At 41.0% G+C, this 20,078-nt stretch overlaps 2 protein-coding genes across 2 annotated transcripts; both read left to right on the top strand.

Annotated features, from left to right (window-relative positions):
- Positions 1 to 6,666: 6,666 nt before the first annotated feature.
- colec10 (collectin sub-family member 10 (C-type lectin)) lies at positions 6,667 to 15,423 on the top strand. The gene is made up of 7 exons (XM_068569678.1): positions 6,667 to 6,766; positions 8,584 to 8,655; positions 12,387 to 12,458; positions 14,055 to 14,108; positions 14,240 to 14,335; positions 14,526 to 14,737; positions 15,166 to 15,423. The coding sequence occupies exons 1-7, from the start codon at positions 6,667 to 6,669 to the stop codon at positions 15,421 to 15,423; spliced, it is 864 nt and encodes a 287-aa protein (XP_068425779.1).
- A 2,871-nt stretch (positions 15,424 to 18,294) lies between these two features.
- LOC137781041 (hepatic lectin-like) lies at positions 18,295 to 19,847 on the top strand. Its single transcript, XM_068569547.1, has 4 exons — positions 18,295 to 18,400; positions 18,553 to 18,627; positions 18,768 to 18,986; positions 19,236 to 19,847. Exons 1-4 carry the CDS (start codon positions 18,295 to 18,297, stop codon positions 19,616 to 19,618), a joined length of 783 nt encoding a protein of 260 aa, XP_068425648.1. The 3' UTR covers positions 19,619 to 19,847.
- Positions 19,848 to 20,078: the final 231 nt, after the last annotated feature.

The raw sequence follows: 20,078 nt of genomic DNA, 5'->3' as shown, positions 1-20,078 counted from the left end.
TGAGGTAAGGGAATGGCTTTTATTCTCCCTGTCGGGTTAACATTATGGATAGATAGATAGATGGTTAGATAGATAGATGGATAGATACATAGATAGATAGATAGATAGATAGATAGATAGATAGATAGATAGATAGATAGATAGATAGATAGATAGATAGATAGATAGATGGATTGATACTTTATTTGTCCTCAAGGGGAAAATAGTTTGTCACATTAGCAGCAATGTACACAGAAGACACACAAAAAACAACAGGAATGTAAAATACTCAACATATACAACAGAAGTAGAGCGTATTACTTTGGGAAAGGCAAAGTATGTGCAGTGTGTAAGTGTATGTAAGTATGTTCAGTGACTAACTAGACGTTAGTGGTGTGAGCGCCAGAGAGGATGTATTATAAAGTCTAATAGCAGGAGGTTAGCGTAAGGTTAAAGCAATGACATATAAGTTTGAGCTTTAGCAACATTAGCGTTTATTTTAAGTTTGGCAAAGCCGTGGATCACGGTTAAAGAAGACCAACTTTTCCTCAAAATGAAAACTTCTCTCAGTGAAATTCTTCCTGGAAGGGCTGGATATGGACCCAAAGTCAGCAGATTTGAAGGCAGATGTAAACACCCATCCATCACCCCCGACCACAACACCATTACTTTCCATCACGGTGTTTCTATGTCAAACAAATCTGCAGATTTTTGTTGAGGAAACACGATCTTTTCATGGGGAGGAACAATGCGTCTCTCAGCTTTCATGCAGGTTCCACATACTTGCTTTTCAAGATAGCATTAATCAAAGTTTCAGAGCGCCGGGCTCGTCTGTAGTGATGCTGTGTGTGTGTGTGTGTGTGTGTGTGTGATATGAGAGCTTGGACCGAACCCCTGTGTCCATATATATTGTCAAAGTGAAATCCGTCCGCGGTCACACAAAGTTGTTACCTGCTTATCTAAACTGAACCAAAACCTCGATGTGTTTGCTTTTCCTCAAACTGCCTGCACAACCTCAATAATCAAATCCTTGAAGATTTGTGAGTCTAACTGGTGATGAAAGCATGATTTACGCAGCTTTTTCTGCCACTTTCTTTGTTCTTCTACTCATTTAAACGAGGCCAGATAAGAGCGTCCATCTGCAGGTCACCTGCAGCGAGATGAGACAAAAACCAAAGGTTTATTTGTCATTTTCAAATTTATATTGTTGCTTTTATGTTTCTTTGTAGTTTTGTGTTCATTTGTAGTCATTTTGTGATTGTTTTGACACTTGTATTGTCTGTTTAGCATCTGTTTGTAGCTGTTTTGGTCTCTTTGTAGTCGGTTTTTATTCATTTCTCTCTGACATCTCGTAGGTGGAGGCCAGCAGTCCCTTTTCTAACAGTTCACTTCATGTAATGTGCATAGCTGGTTCTGATAATGTGCATGTACATGTATTACACTTACAAGGGGACTCTTTCAGCATGTAGCATCTTGCTACATCTCCATCATATATGGTTCAAACATGTGTCTCCTTTTGCTCCGCCTTGATGTACCAACAGGGTCTCATTAAGTTCATACAACAGGAAACATGGCTGACAACGTGGTACCGTCGTGCAATTGTAAGCATGTATAACATCGGCACACTCTCTTTCTACACACAGTTGCATTGTGGGTGGTGCGAAGATCTTCTCTGCAACATTCTTCCCAGATTTACTTTTGATCCGAACATGTGACGTGATGCATCACAAGCTCATGCTCACGTGATCAACTTCAAGGTTACTTTTTAAGGGGTGAACTCATCTCATTGCTCGGCCCTGGTGGCTCTCTGAGGAACGTTTAGATGTTCGTGCTTGACGCAAGTCGTTCCTCAGGACACATGCTTCCAGTTTAAAGAGCATTAGCAGCTGCGTTACGCTGCCAGGATGTCAGAGGAGTCCTTTATCTTTTCTTCTGGCTGCGTAATAGAGCAATCACCGAGCTGTGCCAACCTCTGAACTCTGCCTCCTGCCCAGTGGGTTCTGGGACGGGCTCCATCTTTCTAATACGTCATCAGCCATGAGAGGAGAGCCGGGGTTAAGAAGGATTTTAAACTACGCAGTGCAATGAAGAACATAGATGACAGAATGTGGGATATGGTTGAGGCATTGGCCTGGACTTGATGTTGCATTGCTAGTGGTGGCAACTTGAAATATGTATAAAGCAATCAAAATGAGTAAAAAGGGTGAATCAGCATGTGGGAGGAAAGTTTCAGAAGACAAATTGAAGACTTTTGAGAAGTGAATGTGCTATTCTGAGTTCAGGTCCTAGACTTTGAATCAATATATTTAGTTAAAAAGTACTTGTATAGCACTTTTCTAGTCTTCTAACCACTCAAAGTGCTTTAACACGACATGACATCATTCACCCATTCACACACTGATGGGAGGAGCCACCGAGCAACGAGCCACATCAGTATCATCAACCATTTATACACCGTAGGCGCAGCTACGGGAGGATTTTAGGGTTAAGTTTCTCGCTCAAAGACACATCGACATGGACGAGCGGAGCCGGGGATCGAACCGCCGATCCGACTTGGACTGTTTTGTTTGTTGTATCTGTTTGACATCAAATTTCCCTCAGAAACTTGGAAGTAAAAGCATCTCAACTTGTGCTTTAAAAAGTGTCACAGTAGGAATCCTAATGTGTAGAAAACTGCGTCTTACATCACTCCGTTTATGAAACAGATGACTCTATCCTCTTCTGCCATTTTGAAATAAACAATATTTCAAATTTAACATTAGCTTTGTTGCTTTTTTCCATTCAATCCAAACTCGCTTGGAGTCTGGATGACCTTCAAGCTGCTACGAAGCATGATAGAGTAAACAGCATCTTTATGCATCTTGCTTCCTGTTTGGAAACTAATTACAGTCAAGAAAAACCTCCGTGGAATAAGCATTAATTTGAATTATGACGATAGTTAACCTCCATTAAATTTCAGTACTCTCCTAGCATTTTGCTGTCAATATACTTGTCACTGTTTTAGTGCCTTTTAATTGTTTCAGATCAATTAAACTTCCCGTTTGAGGTCGACTGTGCTCGGGAAGTCGTCAAAGCGCACAGAAGATGCAGATGTACACGACGTTAATTCGTTCCTGATGAGCAGTATCCAGTCATGGTACAAAAAAATGAATAATAATCTGACTCACTTCCTCAGAAAAGGGAAAGCATAAAAACACAGAAAGACACATCACAGCGTGACGTCCGTGTGCGTCGCCTCGCTGCTTTCCTGAGAAAAGGTTTGGTCTGTGCTCAGATTCCCTAATGTGGTTCACAGCAGAGGTTAGATAAACTCTTTTATATGCTGAAGTTGCCGTTGACGGATTTGTCACTGACACACACACACACACACACACATGTGTCCAGTGTGTGCCACGAATGGTACTGGAGGCGGCGGAGGAAACAGAGCTGTTCTGTGGTGCGGTCACCACGATGGAGTCAAGCCTCCATCCAGGAGTGTGAATCACGTTCTTAATTAGAGAACCAGATCCAAACCACATGTAAACAATTAGCCTTCAGGATAGCAGGGCTGTTCCTGTGTGTGTGTGTGCGTGTGTGTGTGTGTGTGTGTGTGTTGGGGGGGGATTGCACACGGAGTAGGAATGCTGCACTTTTGTTCCAGAGAAAATCCCCACGAATTCAAAGGGTGATGAACATCTGATGGAACTTGATTGATGATCTCATTATTTATTGGTTCTTTACTCATGTTGGTGGTTGGTGGAGTGTGTAGTTAAAATATATTTAAAATGGAGGTAAAACAATGTTCAATGTGGAGTCTCAGTGAAAGCATTCGTAAGCAGGAACTTTAAATGAGATTTAAGTCAACATTAGTATGAAGCATTGGTTATGTATGAATATATACTTCATCGTTTATAAAGAATTGTTTCACACTTCATGAACGATGGATTCACTATTGGTAAATTATCAAATGCTTCATATCATGCAGTTATTATAACGTGTTACTGAGGACCACAGAGAGACTTCTTTAGGCCACAGCTGCCTCTAACATGACCAAATATTACTCAAATAAACGGTAACACTTTATAATAACTGCACACTATGAAGCATTATATAATACTTAATCAATACTTAAACTTAAATATTAATCATCAACCTATCATAATCTGACCTTCCAGTATTTCTAACGTAATTCCCACGTCCTTAAACCTTCTTTTATAATAGAAATATTTCATTTTCATATAATCAATGGATCACCCGACTCGTCGTGATGAACTCACAGATGTCTAATCACTCAACTTTGCAATTTTCTTGAAGTCTACATGAAGTTTTATCATCTTAATTTTTTGTTGTTATTTAGCATTACTATCTTCACTCTCATCACTTCACCAGCGTAGCTTTCGGCCGCAGCGTGCAGCTATCCATAGTGAACAGGCTGAGATGGAGCCCACAGCGCGCTGTCTCGGAGGCCTTTTCTATGTCATTAAGGGTCAGCCAAACAGTGAACGTTGACTAGTTAGCTTTAATGGCTAACGACCCCGTTAGCCGTCGCGTATGACTTTAGTTTTTCACAAAGATGGCCTCACAAATGTGCACGCTGCTGGCTTTGGTTGTTTCTATTGAACCCTCACTGAACACACACACTCCAGCTATTGTCAGCGACACCAAAAAGTCTGAGCCCTAAACGAGCTCTCGTCCCAAAATACACAACTCCCAACATCAACAAATTCCTCAGCAGACTTCGAAAGCTCGGAGCAAACGACGGTGGAAGCCAAAAGAAACCTCCGTCAGACTCGTTGATATCGAGTGTGTGGGGCCCGAAATATGTTCAACTCTGTGTATGTGTGTGTGTTTTTATAGTTAACCCAAAAGAAACAAGCATTGCAATCAGCAGCAATCCCTGATTAATGACCGTGCCCATGGTCTAAATGTCTTTGCAGCACTGCGACTGCAACAGTGTGTGAGCTAAACAACGCGTCGGCATTTCCCAGCCAACACTGGGTGTATTTGAAAGTTTTTTGTTAACACAAAAAAACAGTGTGAGACGCCAACCGCAATAAAAGCAACAAACCATTTAACTCCTCAAAATGGCTGCCATTCAAAGCGCCAACGAGCGCCAACTCAATCCCCCGGGGGGACACGTCTAATGAAGATGAAACTCCCCGTTTCTTCAATTATTAGTCTGAAGAGCGTCGGCTCCTCCCTGTTCCTCAAAGAAGAGATCACGCTGATGGAAGCATACCTCGAGAATAAGGAAATGCCTCTTTGTGCCAAGACATGTGGCTCCGACCACACTTCTTTCCTCCCTCGCTATCCTTCTTTGTTCTTTGCTGTCTCTTGTCTTTCTGTGTCTTCTTCTCCTGTTATGTCTCATTCTTTCTGCCTCTTTTCTCCTCTTCTGCCACCAGCCCTTTCCTTTCCTTTCTCTCGGTCCCTCTGAGGCCTCCGAACCCTTTAATCCCTGTATGTTTTCATCACATAATGACAAACCAGAGGATGCAATTATGCAAGAATCTGTGTGTGTGTGTGCATTTTTGTTTTTGTGCATGGACACTTTTGGTGTCCCATGTGTTTGTGGTCATGTGTGCATTTACGTAATGTACATCTGTGTGTTTGTTTCTGTGTGTGTGAGCGTAAACCTCTCCCACTAAATGGTTTGTGGTCTGAAGGGTGGGAGGAAGAAGCAAAAGAAGAGGAGAGAGCAGAAATGTGGAGGCCCAGAGGTGATATACTCTGTCATCGATAAGGAAACATCCCCATATAATACTACACACTGTGCACTCTTCATTTGACCCAAATATTCATGTCATTTCTTTGTTGATTCATTCACAAATATCCAACACGTCTCAGTCAATTCATTGTAATCCCGACCGTATTGCAACAGCTTGCACTTTTACAACCTATTTGTGTCACTATTTACTTATTTTCACTGTGTTGATTTGCATTTTTCCTTTTCTTCATCAACTTTTAAGTCTCACAGTGAAAAACTACTGGACTTTAACTTTGGGGCCGTCAAATATCTGAGTTGTCTGCAAAGCTGACGTTTAGCATCTTTAATTCATTGACTATCTTGATGTGTTTGTGTCTCTATAGTTAGTAGAACACTGAGATTTATATAGTACTATACTATACTATATCTTAGCATAACCAAATGAAATGGTGAGCGATGTACGGAGTGCACCAGATAACAAATACAGAGAAGTAGTTTCCTCTGTCTTCAGTAACATTATTCCTAAAAATCCAAAGTTTTGTTTTACTTGGAAACAATTCGACATGATGAACAACAATAAATACATCACATTGTAATTGTTCCCCACTGTCATCCTCCCATTTATCTCCCAATATGTAAATGATGTTAAAAACTTCTCTAATTACACAGTTTTAAATTCCATCGGGGAAGACGAGCAGGAATGCAGTTCTCTGTTTAGTGTTGTTTGACATTATGACAAGTGACTGATAAGACTCTATAAACAAGTGTGTGCGTGTGTGTGTGTGTGTGTGTGTGTGTGTGCACGCCTGCGCAGTGTGTGTGCTCATTAGAGTTTCATCCCCTCTGCTCCTAAAGTTAAAAAGCAGTCAACATGAGATTCTGCTGCAAATCTGAAAGCCGGTGTCTTCTTCTTCTTCTTCTTCTTCTTCTTCTTCTTCTTCTTCTTCTTCTTCTTCTTCTTCTTCTTCCTCTTCCTCGGTGGTGTGTGATGATCGGTAGAGATGACGCCGCTGTTGCTGCTCTGTGTGTTCGCAGCCGCGTTCAACTGCATCTCTGCCTCTGCAGAAATCTGCACCAACACTTTACTACCTGGAGCGAAAGGTAAGACGTGTGTGTGTCCCTGAATGTGTGAGACTTTGCCTGTGTGTGTGTGTGTCAAAAAATCTTATTAACCTGCACAAGTGTGTGTGATGAAAGAGGAATATGTTGCATGAAAGTGAAGAATGGTATAGAAGTGTTAACCAAACGTCTTGACAATGTAAATGTCTGTATATGCATCCAGTGGGACGTTGTGAGGAAACACCCCTCATGTTCTTCATGCTTCACAGAGCGGATGATAAAGGGAGCAGGCATGTAATGTCCTGCAGTTTACTAGCGAGCCGTCTGCCACCCCACAGTCTTGTGGAGGGAAAGCCTCCCCGTCTTTACGACATCCAGTAGCTCGTTCCCCCGCTGATGCAGACAGACAGACCTCATAAAACACACACTTTTTAAAGCACCAGCGTTTCAGCTCCATTCACATTACTGAAAAATGTGCTTTGGGATTCTTGTCCAGCAGTCCACGTGCAGAAACTGAGAGTGTAGAAGCACAAAAAAGGAACTTTAATCTGAATTTTACAGTTCTTGAAGAGAGAACAAATGTACTTGCGTCGACAAATATTGTATAAAGTCGAGTGAGCAGCATGGCCGAAGCGAAGAGGAAACAGGAGCGTCGTGCACGCCGTGGGAGTGTACGTTTTGTCGTCAGTGAGAAAGTCCCATTGTGACGGAGTATTTAGACAGCTGCCACTAAACGCAGCTGATTATTTGCACAAGACTCATCGCAGATACACCGCTGACCGCAGAGTCCGTCTCTGGGCGTGTGTGTCCTCACGTCTGCGTGTAAAGAGTGGGCGTCATCATTGTCCGTACAATTGTTCTTATTTATTTTCACTTTTTCCAACAATCATACTTTTATTGCATTTACTGGAACTTTGACTTCAGCATTCCTAAATAGATTTACCGACATTTGTCTTTTTTTTTTTGGAAACATGTCGGTTTCTTTGAGAAAAGTTACACACTTTGATGTATCTTTTACTCACACATCTCCATGTGACATGAAACCTTCATTTTAAGGCATGTTAGTAGTGTTACTCCACATATTTTCGCTTCAGTAGTCCTCAAAAGGAAACAATCGAATGCAGCAACATTTGAAATTGCAGCGATTTCAGCGACTTGAAAATATTCGCACAGCCTGCAGAAGTGAATAATATATTTCCGAAGTACTGCTCCGGTCTAACAGAGGGAGTTTGTTCCCATCCTTTCATTTCAAAGCCCAGCATTTACAAGATATGAAGCACTGCTGGCGTCAACCACCGGGCAGAATTACAGCTCTCAGACACACTGAAACCTCTCAGGACGTCCTGCCAGGAGCTGTGTGAGCAGCTCTCACACTCGATTGTGCTTCACTCTGAGCACCGTGTGGTGTCACTAATACTTAAGAAGAGTTAGTGCTTTCGAATATGATACTGACTTGGATGAACGTAGATTATAATGGAATATGATGAGCCAAACACTTTTCGAAACATCCCCAAAGTTGTTTTAAATTAAACCCTCACAGTAGCAGCGCACCTTAAAAGCCACAACTGGGCCGGCGCTCAATCTTTAAACACACACACACACACACACACTCGTTCACCGTGCGCTCTGCTGTCATAACTCGGTTGCAGCGTCGATGATGTGTTTTCATCCTGCGATGACTTCGATATTCCGTGCACGCCAGCAGATAATGCAGGTTTGAATCCCGGCCACTAGCGGGAAAGCGAGCTAGCTGCTACGCGGCCTCAGGAGGGTTCACAGCGCTGTGAAGGAAACGTAAGCGGTCTGCACGTTCATCCCCTTCACAGTCTTTCCCCCCCCCCCCCTTTTTTTTAATCCAGGAGACCAAGGTGAGATTGGAGAGGAAGGAGATCAGGGGAAACTGGGAAAGAATGGACCGCCGGGATCTACAGGTAACTTTTCTAACTCGTCGTCTTTAACCTCCAACTGATGCCAACGGAAGTTACATCACCAAAACAGTCTTCATGCTGGTTTCAGGTCAAATAGTCCCCAAGATAAAGCAGACTTTGAGCTGTCAAATGGTTGGAGTTCCCCTCGTAGGCCGGCAGCACATAGTCCAAATAAAATAAAAAAAACGTTTGGTTTGTTATCAGATCGCGGTTGAAGATGATGTCATGAGAATATTAAGATAATCACAGTGACTCCTGGTCTGTTGTAATGGCGAGTGGGTGACAGTGTGAGTCACAGAAGAATCACACTATAGAAAATAAAAAGCAGTAGAAACAGGAAACATAATAAAAAAAACATGGGTTCAATGTTGTAGATGAGTGTGTAACAGTTGCTGCACTATTATCCAGATAATTCCCCTTTTTTTTTTCAAGGAAAAATATAGAAAAAAAGATCATTTGTATTCAAATGTGGTGAAATAATCAGGTCAGACAGGTTTGCTGAGTGTACTTTTTTATTCAAATAGGCCTTTTTTTTTTACCCAGCAGATGTTTCTGCATTTCATGAAAGGAGCAGCACAGGTGTGACTCATGAGATTAACGACAGCTTTGTTTTACTCAACTGTCCCAGTAAGTCATGGCAGTGGACATTAAGTGCACTTTTCCTCGTGTGATATGTCAAAATGACGCAATAATACGATACGATACAGTAAAGTCTACTGAGCATGCAACATGCGCAACAAGAGCTACTGCAAGGGGGATAAAAGCGGCCAAAGTAATGGATGCTCGGGCCTCACTTCTCTCTCGGGGTTTGCACAGAAGCATAAAGTCTGACTTCACCCGTCTGTAACTCAAAAATATAATTTACATTTGCCGCTGTAACCTGAACAAACACTCACGTCGTCTTACTTTCTGCGCTGTGAGCTTCCAGACAGCCTGTGTGACTTTGCCCTGGCAGCAGCTTCTGCTTTTTCCTTCTCCCAGACAGACAGACAGACAGACAGACAGACAGACAGACAGACAGACAGACAGACAGACGCACAGACAGACACACAGACAGACAGACAGACCTGCAGCAGTGTGTCTGTGCAGGACGCAGACGTGTTAATTGCTGCTGAGGAAAGCAGTGGCGTCCCGCTTTGCCATGTGTGTTCCAACTGGGCTGGTATGAGCCAAGCACACACACACACACACACACACACACACACACACACACACGCACATACATGCACAAACTGAGGCATACGTACAATGAACTACGTGCACACAAAGCACACAAAGCACACACGCGTGTGGACACAGGACGACAGACGAACCCGTCCAAACACACAATACATATAATTGTATATACACAAGCACACACACACACACACACTGCATAAAAGCACTGGCTCCTGGCTGCCGTCTTGCTCTCTGCAGATGTTTGTTTTATTCAATAACTTCACACAAAGGTCATCACGCACACGCACATACACGCAAACGCTCTACAACAACAGAAAGACGCATGCCAAGTCTTTTTCTTCCAAAAAGCTGTAAAGAGAAAGAAAGTCTATATATGTGAACCCTCTTGGACTAAACAACAGTATAGCAAACCCGCTCATTATGGTTTCTGTGTGTGTGTGTGTGTGTGTGTGTGTGTGTGTGTGTGTGTGTGTGTGTGTGTATGCTTACTGTAGGATGAAGGCAGGTTCCTGTCATGACTTTGTAACTGCAGCATGCCAGCAGCTCAACAGATGACGCATGTGTTCCCCGTCTTCAGTTAGGCCGTTTTACAGGAAGCAGTTGATTAATTCTGGAATGTTTCTTAAAGGGAATACATGACTGAGCGCTCCGGCGGGCAACAAAAACGATTTGTTGCCCCGAGTCCACAAACTGTTGGTGCTCCTTTTCAGCGTTTGTTGAATTTCGCATCTCTTCCTGTGAAGCTGCTGCTAAAGTTTAGCATCGTTGCGCGGCGTTGTGTGAGGAGCTTCATGCTTGCGAAGAAACTGTTGCGACAGCGATCAGTGAAGCGTTACGCCGTACAAGAAATGGAAAATCGAGCTCACGCCTTAATTTACTTCATGAGAGCGCTCTTTCCGCTGTAAGCAGAAATACAAGTTTTGATTTCTGCTTATTTTGGAGTAAACAAAGTGTAATGAATTTGTATTTTTGTGTTGTGTTAAGCCTTGAAAACATTTAGTTCATAAAGGGTTGTTTTTTTGGAATAGCTTACGGCTCTTTGAATAGAATAAAAAACGTGGCCTTCACCTCCTTTATCCCCCAGCAGCTGGAGAATCCAGACGTTAAACCGGTTGGAGGGGTTGGCCATTATAAAGAGCGACTGCAGCGATAGGGAGCGCTGTTATCTGGACGTTTGGATAGACGGTTTAACTGGCGAGCACAATCACGCGCGAAAACAACATTTATCAACTTTTATAGACACAGAAGCAAGAGCAGCGGACCAATAGTTGTTGTTTAAAAAAAAAAACACCTCTAATCACGGTTCACAATCAGTTCTCATGTCCATACTGTCAAAATATTAACTTTGAGATTGTGCTTATCAGGCATTCAGAAATTATGCAAAACATTGCACACAGATTACAGTGAAAAGGATTCCCACAGAGCAGAGCTTCACGTCGTCCACCAGACCTCACACAACCCAGAGAGCTCACACCTTCTGCCAGCACTTGTGTAAAATACACGCGAGAAAGGTTGGAAATAGTAGGGAATATCTGGCTGTGTGTGTGTGTGTGTGTGTGTGTGTGTGTGTGTGTGTGTGAAGCGAATCCCTCGTATGTGTCACTAAGGATTTCAATCTCCATCAATTTCCAGTTGAATAGTTTCCTGAGGAAATACTCATTCAAGTGCTGGCAGGAAGCTTCAGTCTGCTCTGTACTTTTCCCACACACACACATACATACGAACACACACACACACACACACGCACAATCTCCCTCACACACACTGCTATTCGCCTTCCACGCTAAACTAAAGAGGCCTCAGTAATAGGATGGCGGAGTGGCAGTGACATGCTACACAGTCTTTGTCGTGTCAACAATCAGATCAAAGATAATTCCAGATAATCTCTACAGCTGCTTACAAATAACTTGATCAACTCTAATTGTACTCTGTGCACCAGATCAGTGTTGATTACACACTTTGTACGGGAAACAAAGAGAAACAACACAACATCAATACGTAATACATGCTTACGTTTACTCTGTTTATCACATTTTAGTCTTAACTAAACCTGCAACGAAGCAGCCGTTCTCACAGACTTCACAAGCGCAACACAAAGGACTTAAGTCTGCGCCCAAAATAAATTTGCATTTTTGTTTTTTCCCCCTTGAATTTTTATTTACTGGCACAATAGAAATAGAAATAGCAGCATCAGTTGGAACCAAACTATGCAGAGATTGATGGAAAAAAGCCTCCGGGATTGCAATTTCTGGAAGCATGCAATTATATTGATTAGGCTTGAAAACAACAAAATAATCCAAAAAACAAAGAGAAGAAGTGGACAAGCATGGATTATATAATGTCTGCCTGACAATAAAAGGGCTTTAAAAGAATTTATTTTAGCGTGAGATCGTGAGAAGATGTTTTTGCACTGTGACTGCTACCCTGTTGGTGTTCCCTCTGTGTTGGAAAGTCATAATCTCAAACTGATGGAGATTTCTTTGCCGTGTTCCCTGAATTACCTCCATGTATTCTTCCTCCTCTCATCTCCTGTCTTTCTTCCTCTTCCTCCTCAGGAGCGTCAGGAGAGACGGGGCTTCAAGGAGAGGTGGGCCAAACAGGAAAGATGGGGCCTTTTGGGGACAAAGGTACAAAAAACGAGCATTTTCTGAGACACACTTTTGATGATTTTGTCTCTCCTTCTCTATCATTTTATCTTTCTTTATAGTTCACCCTACTGTACTATTACCAAAAGCATGGACCTTATGGAGTCCCATTAAGTCAAACAGATTGTATACAGTAAATCAAAGAGGTTTAAAACCGTCCCATGGATAAATTTATCCTCGTTCTGTTGATGTGACACTTTTTCAACCTGCCTGCAGTTTGTCAACAGCGGGCTAGAAAATGGCTAAATTGTAGCTGTGAGCTTTCTACAAGGATTTTAATGTCTTTATAATTGCCTAAAAGAAGAAATACAGTTTCCCGAACTCGCTCTCGGCCTCGACTGCAGCTCCATAATCACAGACTTAAAAACATCAAAATAAGTAGAACAGACAACTCCACACAAATCACTAACTTAATTAGTCCCAAGACTAATACACACAACGAGGAATGTCTCCCACTTCTTTTATGTTTTAGATCACATCCAAAGATAGAAGAAAATGTAATCCTACAGTATGAGGTCATCCGGCTGCTCGGCCCAGGGTGGCTGAAACAATTTCAATCTTTACTTTTATTTTTATGAGCATGTTCCCCTGCCTCTTCGGCATTCACTTTTCTCAGTATTCATTATGTTTAATACACTTACAGGAAAGTGGCTGAGCATCAGCCATCTCGGGCAAAGGAGTGAGGTCACAGGTTTGGATTTCCCTTGATCCTGACCGCCAGTATCTCATAAAACACCTAGAGAGAAGCAGAAAAAAAACATTTTTTAGGGCAAAATCGTCTATAGTAGAATCACAAACTGAAATTTGGCTACTCTATTACTGACTTTCATGTTGCAAGCTCACGCACAGAAAACTATTTTAATTTGCATTGCTAAAAATGGGTGTTCTTAATAGCTATTAATGAGTTTACAGGGCTTACATTTTTGCTTGGGCAAAAGAACAACTACCTAAAGCTATAAAACCATGTGCAGTGTGGAAAAGCAACCAATCTGACTGCAGAAACAGAAATGTTTTGGATGAATTGAACAATATGTAATGGAGATGTCTTGATAAAGCATGAAGTGGACTGGAAACAGGAGAATACATATGAATCCAAAAATGTTGACAAAAGCCACTTTGCCTGGTTCTCATATAAAACCAGCCAATTGTGATGTTTGTAAATCAGTAAAGCACCATAAGAGAGTATTTTGTTGATTTATTTACACATAAAGCTCCAATCTACCCATATCTCTATATTTAAAAGTGGTAGTTGTGTTGTCATGTTGAGATATATTTGGAGAAACTACATTTAAATCACAATAACTCAAAATTTGACCTGAGAAAATCTATATCTGTGTGCAGCCATATGTAAAAGGTTTTATGTACGATGCAGCCATCTGGTGGTGATCTGTTGTAACTGCATCCTGATTTCACAACACAAGAAGCTGCCAGTTTGTTGAAGTATTAGTAGATAGAATATCAGCGAGAGTGCTGTGTTATGTATTTATGTAGGAAAGTGATTCAAAACAAGGAAAGGTGAATTTCCAGGATCACAGAATTTAAAAAATAATCTCACATGTGGTTTGTATTGCTGCGCAGGTAACAAAGGTGATACCGGTATGGAGGGGCCCACTGGTTTAAAAGGGAAACCAGGTGAGTAAATGTAATTAGTGGTACACTCATTTATAGCGATACATTTTTGTCACAAACCAGGAAGTTATGTGCTATTAATTAAATCCTGTGCACACTCAAATAAACGCGTGCCGGCCTTCGTCCACTATCAGGCACGACATGTGACTGTGGCAGATACAGGAAGGTGGTTGGACAGCTGGACGTCAACGTCGGCAAGCTGAGGAACGCTGTCAAGTTTGTGAAGAATGGTGAGTTGTCGAGTAATATCGACAGCGCAGCACACACGACGTGGCAGTGAGCCAGCTCGGTAAACACACCATGTGGCTCTAAAGATACAAAAGGAACGCTATATTGAGTTGTTTTTAACATATGTTGTAGATTACCATATCGATCCAGTAAGTTAAACCTTCTAAAGACTTTCCACCCTGTCCTGTGCAGTCCTATTGGGGCTGAAGGAAACAGAAGAGAGGTACTACCTGCTGGTGAAGGAGCCTAAGAGGTTCAGAGAGGCTTCAATGAACTGCAAGTTGAGAGGAGGCATCCTCGCCATGCCAAAAACCAGCAACACCAACCATCTGATGGCGGACTCTGTCAGTCAGGCGGGACTCACAAGAGTTTATATAGGAGTGCTGGCTCAAAGCAAAGACACAGTAAGCATTCCCCATCAGATCCGCATAATGTACACGCAGACACACACACACACACACACACACACACACACACACACACACACACACACACACACATACCCGTTTACCTACTTTGTGGGGTCCGAACTTTTTTTACCCACTTGTGGGGCCCACCCTTTCCAGTGGTTTTACAACTCTGTAAAAAAAAATCAGGCACATAAAAAATAGTGCCATATCATAAATATCACTTGAATGTATCAAAATTCTAAAAAAACTTCTTGCGTTAGTTTTTTTGTCACACATAGTCGCGCACACACAAAGTCACACACACACAAGCGACAGTTGTTGGAGTTCACAATGTTGGTGGTTTGTCCTCTTTTGCCACTGTTTTTAAAGGTCGTGCATATTTTAGGCTAAACTCTCTGGAAATCTCTCGTTTTTGTCCACAGAATGGAACTAGCGGTTATGTGTATGCAGACTCCAGCCCTCTGCAGGGGTTTGCAGCTTGGAGCCAAGAAGAGGAGCTCAACGCTAAAGTATCTCCCGCCACAAACTCCACAAGCTGCGTGGAGCTGCTCAGCACCGGGACGTGGAGTCATGTGGAGTGTGAGGCCACCATGTTTTTCATCTGCGAGTTCCCAAAGAGCAGGAGAAGAGGAGGAGGAGGAGGAGGAAGAGGAGGAACACCTGCCCCGACTCCATCATGAGTCAACCAGATGTTCAGACTTGCATGCAAAAGAGATATAAGTATACATGTTGTGTATAAACAGCATTAAATTCAAAGTTTTAATTTTGGTTGCAACCCTTATATTCATTGCCGATTAATATGCATATTGCTTTCTTGATTAATTGTTTGATTGATACATATTAAGAACTTTTTATGTTCTAAATTTAACTTTTTTCTGGGTATTGTCGCTAATCTCCTTGGGAAGTTTTTGACCTACAGGTTTTCATGGATTTCTAGATATATATATAAAAAATAAATAATCAACAGATTGTGGAAGCTTTAGCTTAAATAGAGTTGTATCAAGCAATACATAACGTTGAGGTTGCATAATGGTACGTTTGTTTGTTTTTAGGGATTAAACTCAAGTGTGCCAATTCACTGCCGGTGAATGCTTTTATATTTACATGTTTAACAACCAAACCAGTATTGCTTATGCATTCTTACTGTAGTTACGTTAGCTCCTGATCGTGCTGTAGGCTTAGACCTGCAGTACTTTCATATAGAGGCTAATAGTTTCTCACAGTAATCATACCGCGAATGTCATTTCTCAGAATAAAATATATTTTCGTTAACCTCATTCAAATTAGAAATAAGAAAAGTTACTCTGAAGGTGTATGATTCAAATAAAACATGCAAAAAAGAAGTTGAACTTTGAGGCTCGTTTACTTCACCCAAGTAAAGTGTGCACAATGTGCAAAGCAAATCCAGCATTTGCATGCAGACCTATGCCATACACACACACACACACACACACACACACACACACACACACACACACGCCCTCCTTCTCTTTGGCAGAAACCAGCCTGTCACACATCTCATCCAGGCACCTCTGCCAGCTCTCTGTCACTCACACACGCACACGCACACACACACACACACACACACACACAGGTCAAGCTGTCAGGCAGGAAAAACAGCAAAAGTGTTTCTGAATAACTTTCTACATGGTGCGGATATCTTCTCTCATCCTGTCACATATAGTATTAAGATAGGTCATCTCCATCTATTTACATAAGTGGGTGAGTTTGTTTGCAGGTAATATCAAAGGTGATGACGCGCAGGTTAAAGTAATCAGACATTGAATGTTTTACATGGTCTGATTGGAAATTATTAATTTCTAGCAGCAAAAGTGTGAGAAATTTCTTTGAAATACAATAATGAGAACATTAGAGTAGTAATACACGTGAAAAGATTCGTCTCATGTGGGCCCCTTTTGTTCTAAAATATAATGTACCTACTTTAATAAGATATAGGTGACAGTCGGCAAAGTTCTTGAGAGAAATGTGATTTTGAGAATGGTGAAGTATTATTGAGTTACGCATGTTTGTCAAACACAATGAAAACAGATAAAGCAGTTTTTCTGTTAGTTGTTGTACACTATCTGTCATCTGATGTTAAAATTAAATTCATTAAAATATGACAACATAACAACTATTTGCCATGACATCTGGTAATACTCTTCATGAGGAACTGCAGTAAATTAAGTGATGATGTGCCAAATCAATCCAACTTTGGGTGTCAAATGTATGTGTGTTGTGCAGCTTTCGGCCCCTTGATGGACACACACATGGTTTGCAGTGTAACATCATATTATAGACAAAATTGCAGGATATGTTGCTGGATATGTCCCATTAGTGTTTGCTATGGGTTGAATATGGGAGGTCATTGTAACTCCTGCCACTCTCATTAAATATTATTGACCTTGAACCAATACATTATAATATATATATATATATATATATATATATATATATATATATATTGTTGCAGGCAGAAAAGTGCCAAGCGCTCTTACTGCTACAAGTCCTGTTGTTCGAATCTGACCAGGATCCTACAAAATCCCTTCTCAGTATGGCACTTAGCAATTCCACGATGCACAGACTAAGACCAGAGACGTAATGAAGGCTTTCTTTACTCCACGTCAACTTTATTCATAACATCAACAGGTTTACAAACAAAATTGGGTTGGCTCCGGTATTTCCTGACAGCGAGCTACTCAGCAGTCAATGCCGACTAACTTATGAACCCCAAACCATTTGGCAATATACATGATTTCATGAGCAAGCAAAGGTCCCACCTTCCTCCTCATATTACCTAGTTCTCGTCATTTGTTATTGACCAAGTCCCCCAATCAGTTCTCAGACAATAGTGTCTACGTGCAATGTTATGCTGCCCTGTGGCCGATACTCCGTTTGGGCCAGAACTTGGACGCTCCCCAGGTCACAGTGACTGTTTCAAAACACCAGAACTCTTCACCAGAGGAAGTGTGCATGTTGTGATATGGCTCCATCCTGTTATTCTGACTGGACTTGACAACAACGTGTTCTTCCTTATGGAACGTTCTAAAGGGTCGTGTGCTTCACAAACTCTTAGAAAGGCCTGGCTTCTGCCAACAATATGTTTTAACAATATATATATATACATATATATATATATACATATATATATATACACACATATATATGTATATATATATATATATATATATATATATATATATATATATATATATATATATATATATATATAGTAGATTGTATCATAAATATTTGCTCCTACCCTGATATAGAAGAAAAGAATAGTATTTAAATAGTAACCATTTTTCCTGTTTATGAAGTATAGATGATGCATGTAAATGAATATGCATAGTAATCTGAACAAATTATTAACATTTATGTAATTAAAGGCTTCACATTTCACAACTAATATAAAAAACATCGCTTTTTTCTGCTGACTCTAAGCGGGTTTCACAATATATACATGTCCTTCCCACGTCTGTATTTGCAGTGTCAGCAAAAAAATGAGCCGGAATACAAACTGAGACAAACACTGACCACAAATGTAAGAGATGTCAGTGACATTGAGCAGCAAGTCAGGAGAGGTTGGGGAAGATAGTGTGAATCTGATGGCTTCTGACAGTAGACCAAAGTACGGATGGCGATCTCACATTTCAGGTAAGAGTATCTTAATATTTTCCTGCTAATATACTGTGGTAGTTTACAACAAGGTTATGATGTGCATGATGAAATGTGGATCAGGACAAAGTGCTAATTAAACCATTCAGGTAGATTTTTTATGCCCTCATTGTGATAATGTTGTGATTTAGTGTGGTGGATTGGAGCTGCCGCAGTGTGTCTGGGGTTTCTTCTGCTGATTCTGATCTTAGTCGTGGTGGCACACAGTAAGTGCAATAGTGACTCAACAATAAGCATAAGTACATATCAAAAAAACTCCTTTCAACACTTTGACTCATTGAGATTCCCTCGGTGTAGCAGTGGCCACGTGATGATTTTCATGGTTTTTCACTGATTTGAAATGCAGATTCCAAGGCTCTCGGTCATCAGGACTCAAAGTGTGCAAACGTGATCTACAGCCTGACCGCAGACAGAGACACTCTGAGAGACGAGCGAGATCAACTGAAGCTGAAGTCCATCAACCTGACAGAAGAGATGGAGCTGCTGCAGACCCGATACAACGCTGTGGCTGTGAGTCGAGATACGCTACAAGAGGAGGTCAACAGGTTGAATCTCAGCAGAAGAGGTGAGAAATGTACTGATGCAAGACATGAAAACTTGAACGGTGTCGTAGATTCACTGGTGTGTTGAGTCAACTATTTTCTCTATCAAAAGTGTTAAATCTTCTACAATATTAGAGTTTCTCTTTGGTCTGAAGGCCCAATATGTTCTGGGGTATGAGGAGAGGCTGTCTAAAACTCACAAAACGTGTTAAACCTTAAAATGTAACAGTTTCATGATCATATCTACTAAAATACATTTGTGCTGTCTCTAGATGAACCTTGCCACGAAGGATGGAAGTCATTCGGAGGCAAGTGCTACTATTACTCTCCTTCTGGAAACACTAAAAATTGGGAAAGCAGCAGAAAAGACTGTAAAGAAAGAGGAGCGGACCTGGTGGTCATAACCACAAAAGAAGAGCTGGGTTTTGTCATCCAAACTTATGACACAATCTGGATTGGTCTGTCTGACAGGGACCAAGAGAGCAAGTGGAAGTGGGTGGATGGGACTATTGATCTGTTAAGTAACGAATTCTGGGAAGTTGGGGAGCCCAATAATCATGATTCCAATGAGGATTGTGCCGAAGTCGTACGTTCAAAAAGGAAATTTAATGACGTGCGTTGTGATAAAAGACTGTCATGGGCATGTGAGAAATAAGGTCCAGCAGGCATCTGTTTGTTTTTCAGTTGATGACATTTATTCCCTACTATTTTTTATTTGATTATTATTACTCTTACTGGTCTGGAAATCAATATATATGTATATTTGTTGGGTGGATAGGACTACTGATCTGTTAAATAACGAATTCTGTGAAGTTAGGGAGCCCAATAATAGTGATAACAATGAGGATTGTGCCGAAGTCTTACGTTCAAAGAAGAATTTTAATCACGTGTGTTGTGAGAAATATCATGAGCATGTGAGAATTTATATATATAAATATATATACACACATATAGATAGATATCTATCTATATGTGTGTGTATATATATATATATGTATATATATATATATATATATATATGTATATATATATATATATATATATATATATATATATATATGCACACACACATATATAGATAGATAGATATCTATCTATCTATCTATCTATGTGTG

This window comes from Clinocottus analis, unplaced genomic scaffold (assembly GCF_023055335.1).
Source record: "Clinocottus analis isolate CAN_PGR_092001 unplaced genomic scaffold, fCliAna1.0.p SCAF_9, whole genome shotgun sequence".
NCBI classification, from domain to species: domain Eukaryota; kingdom Metazoa; phylum Chordata; class Actinopteri; order Perciformes; family Cottidae; genus Clinocottus; species Clinocottus analis.
This window is presented reverse-complemented; position numbering and strand designations above follow the sequence as displayed.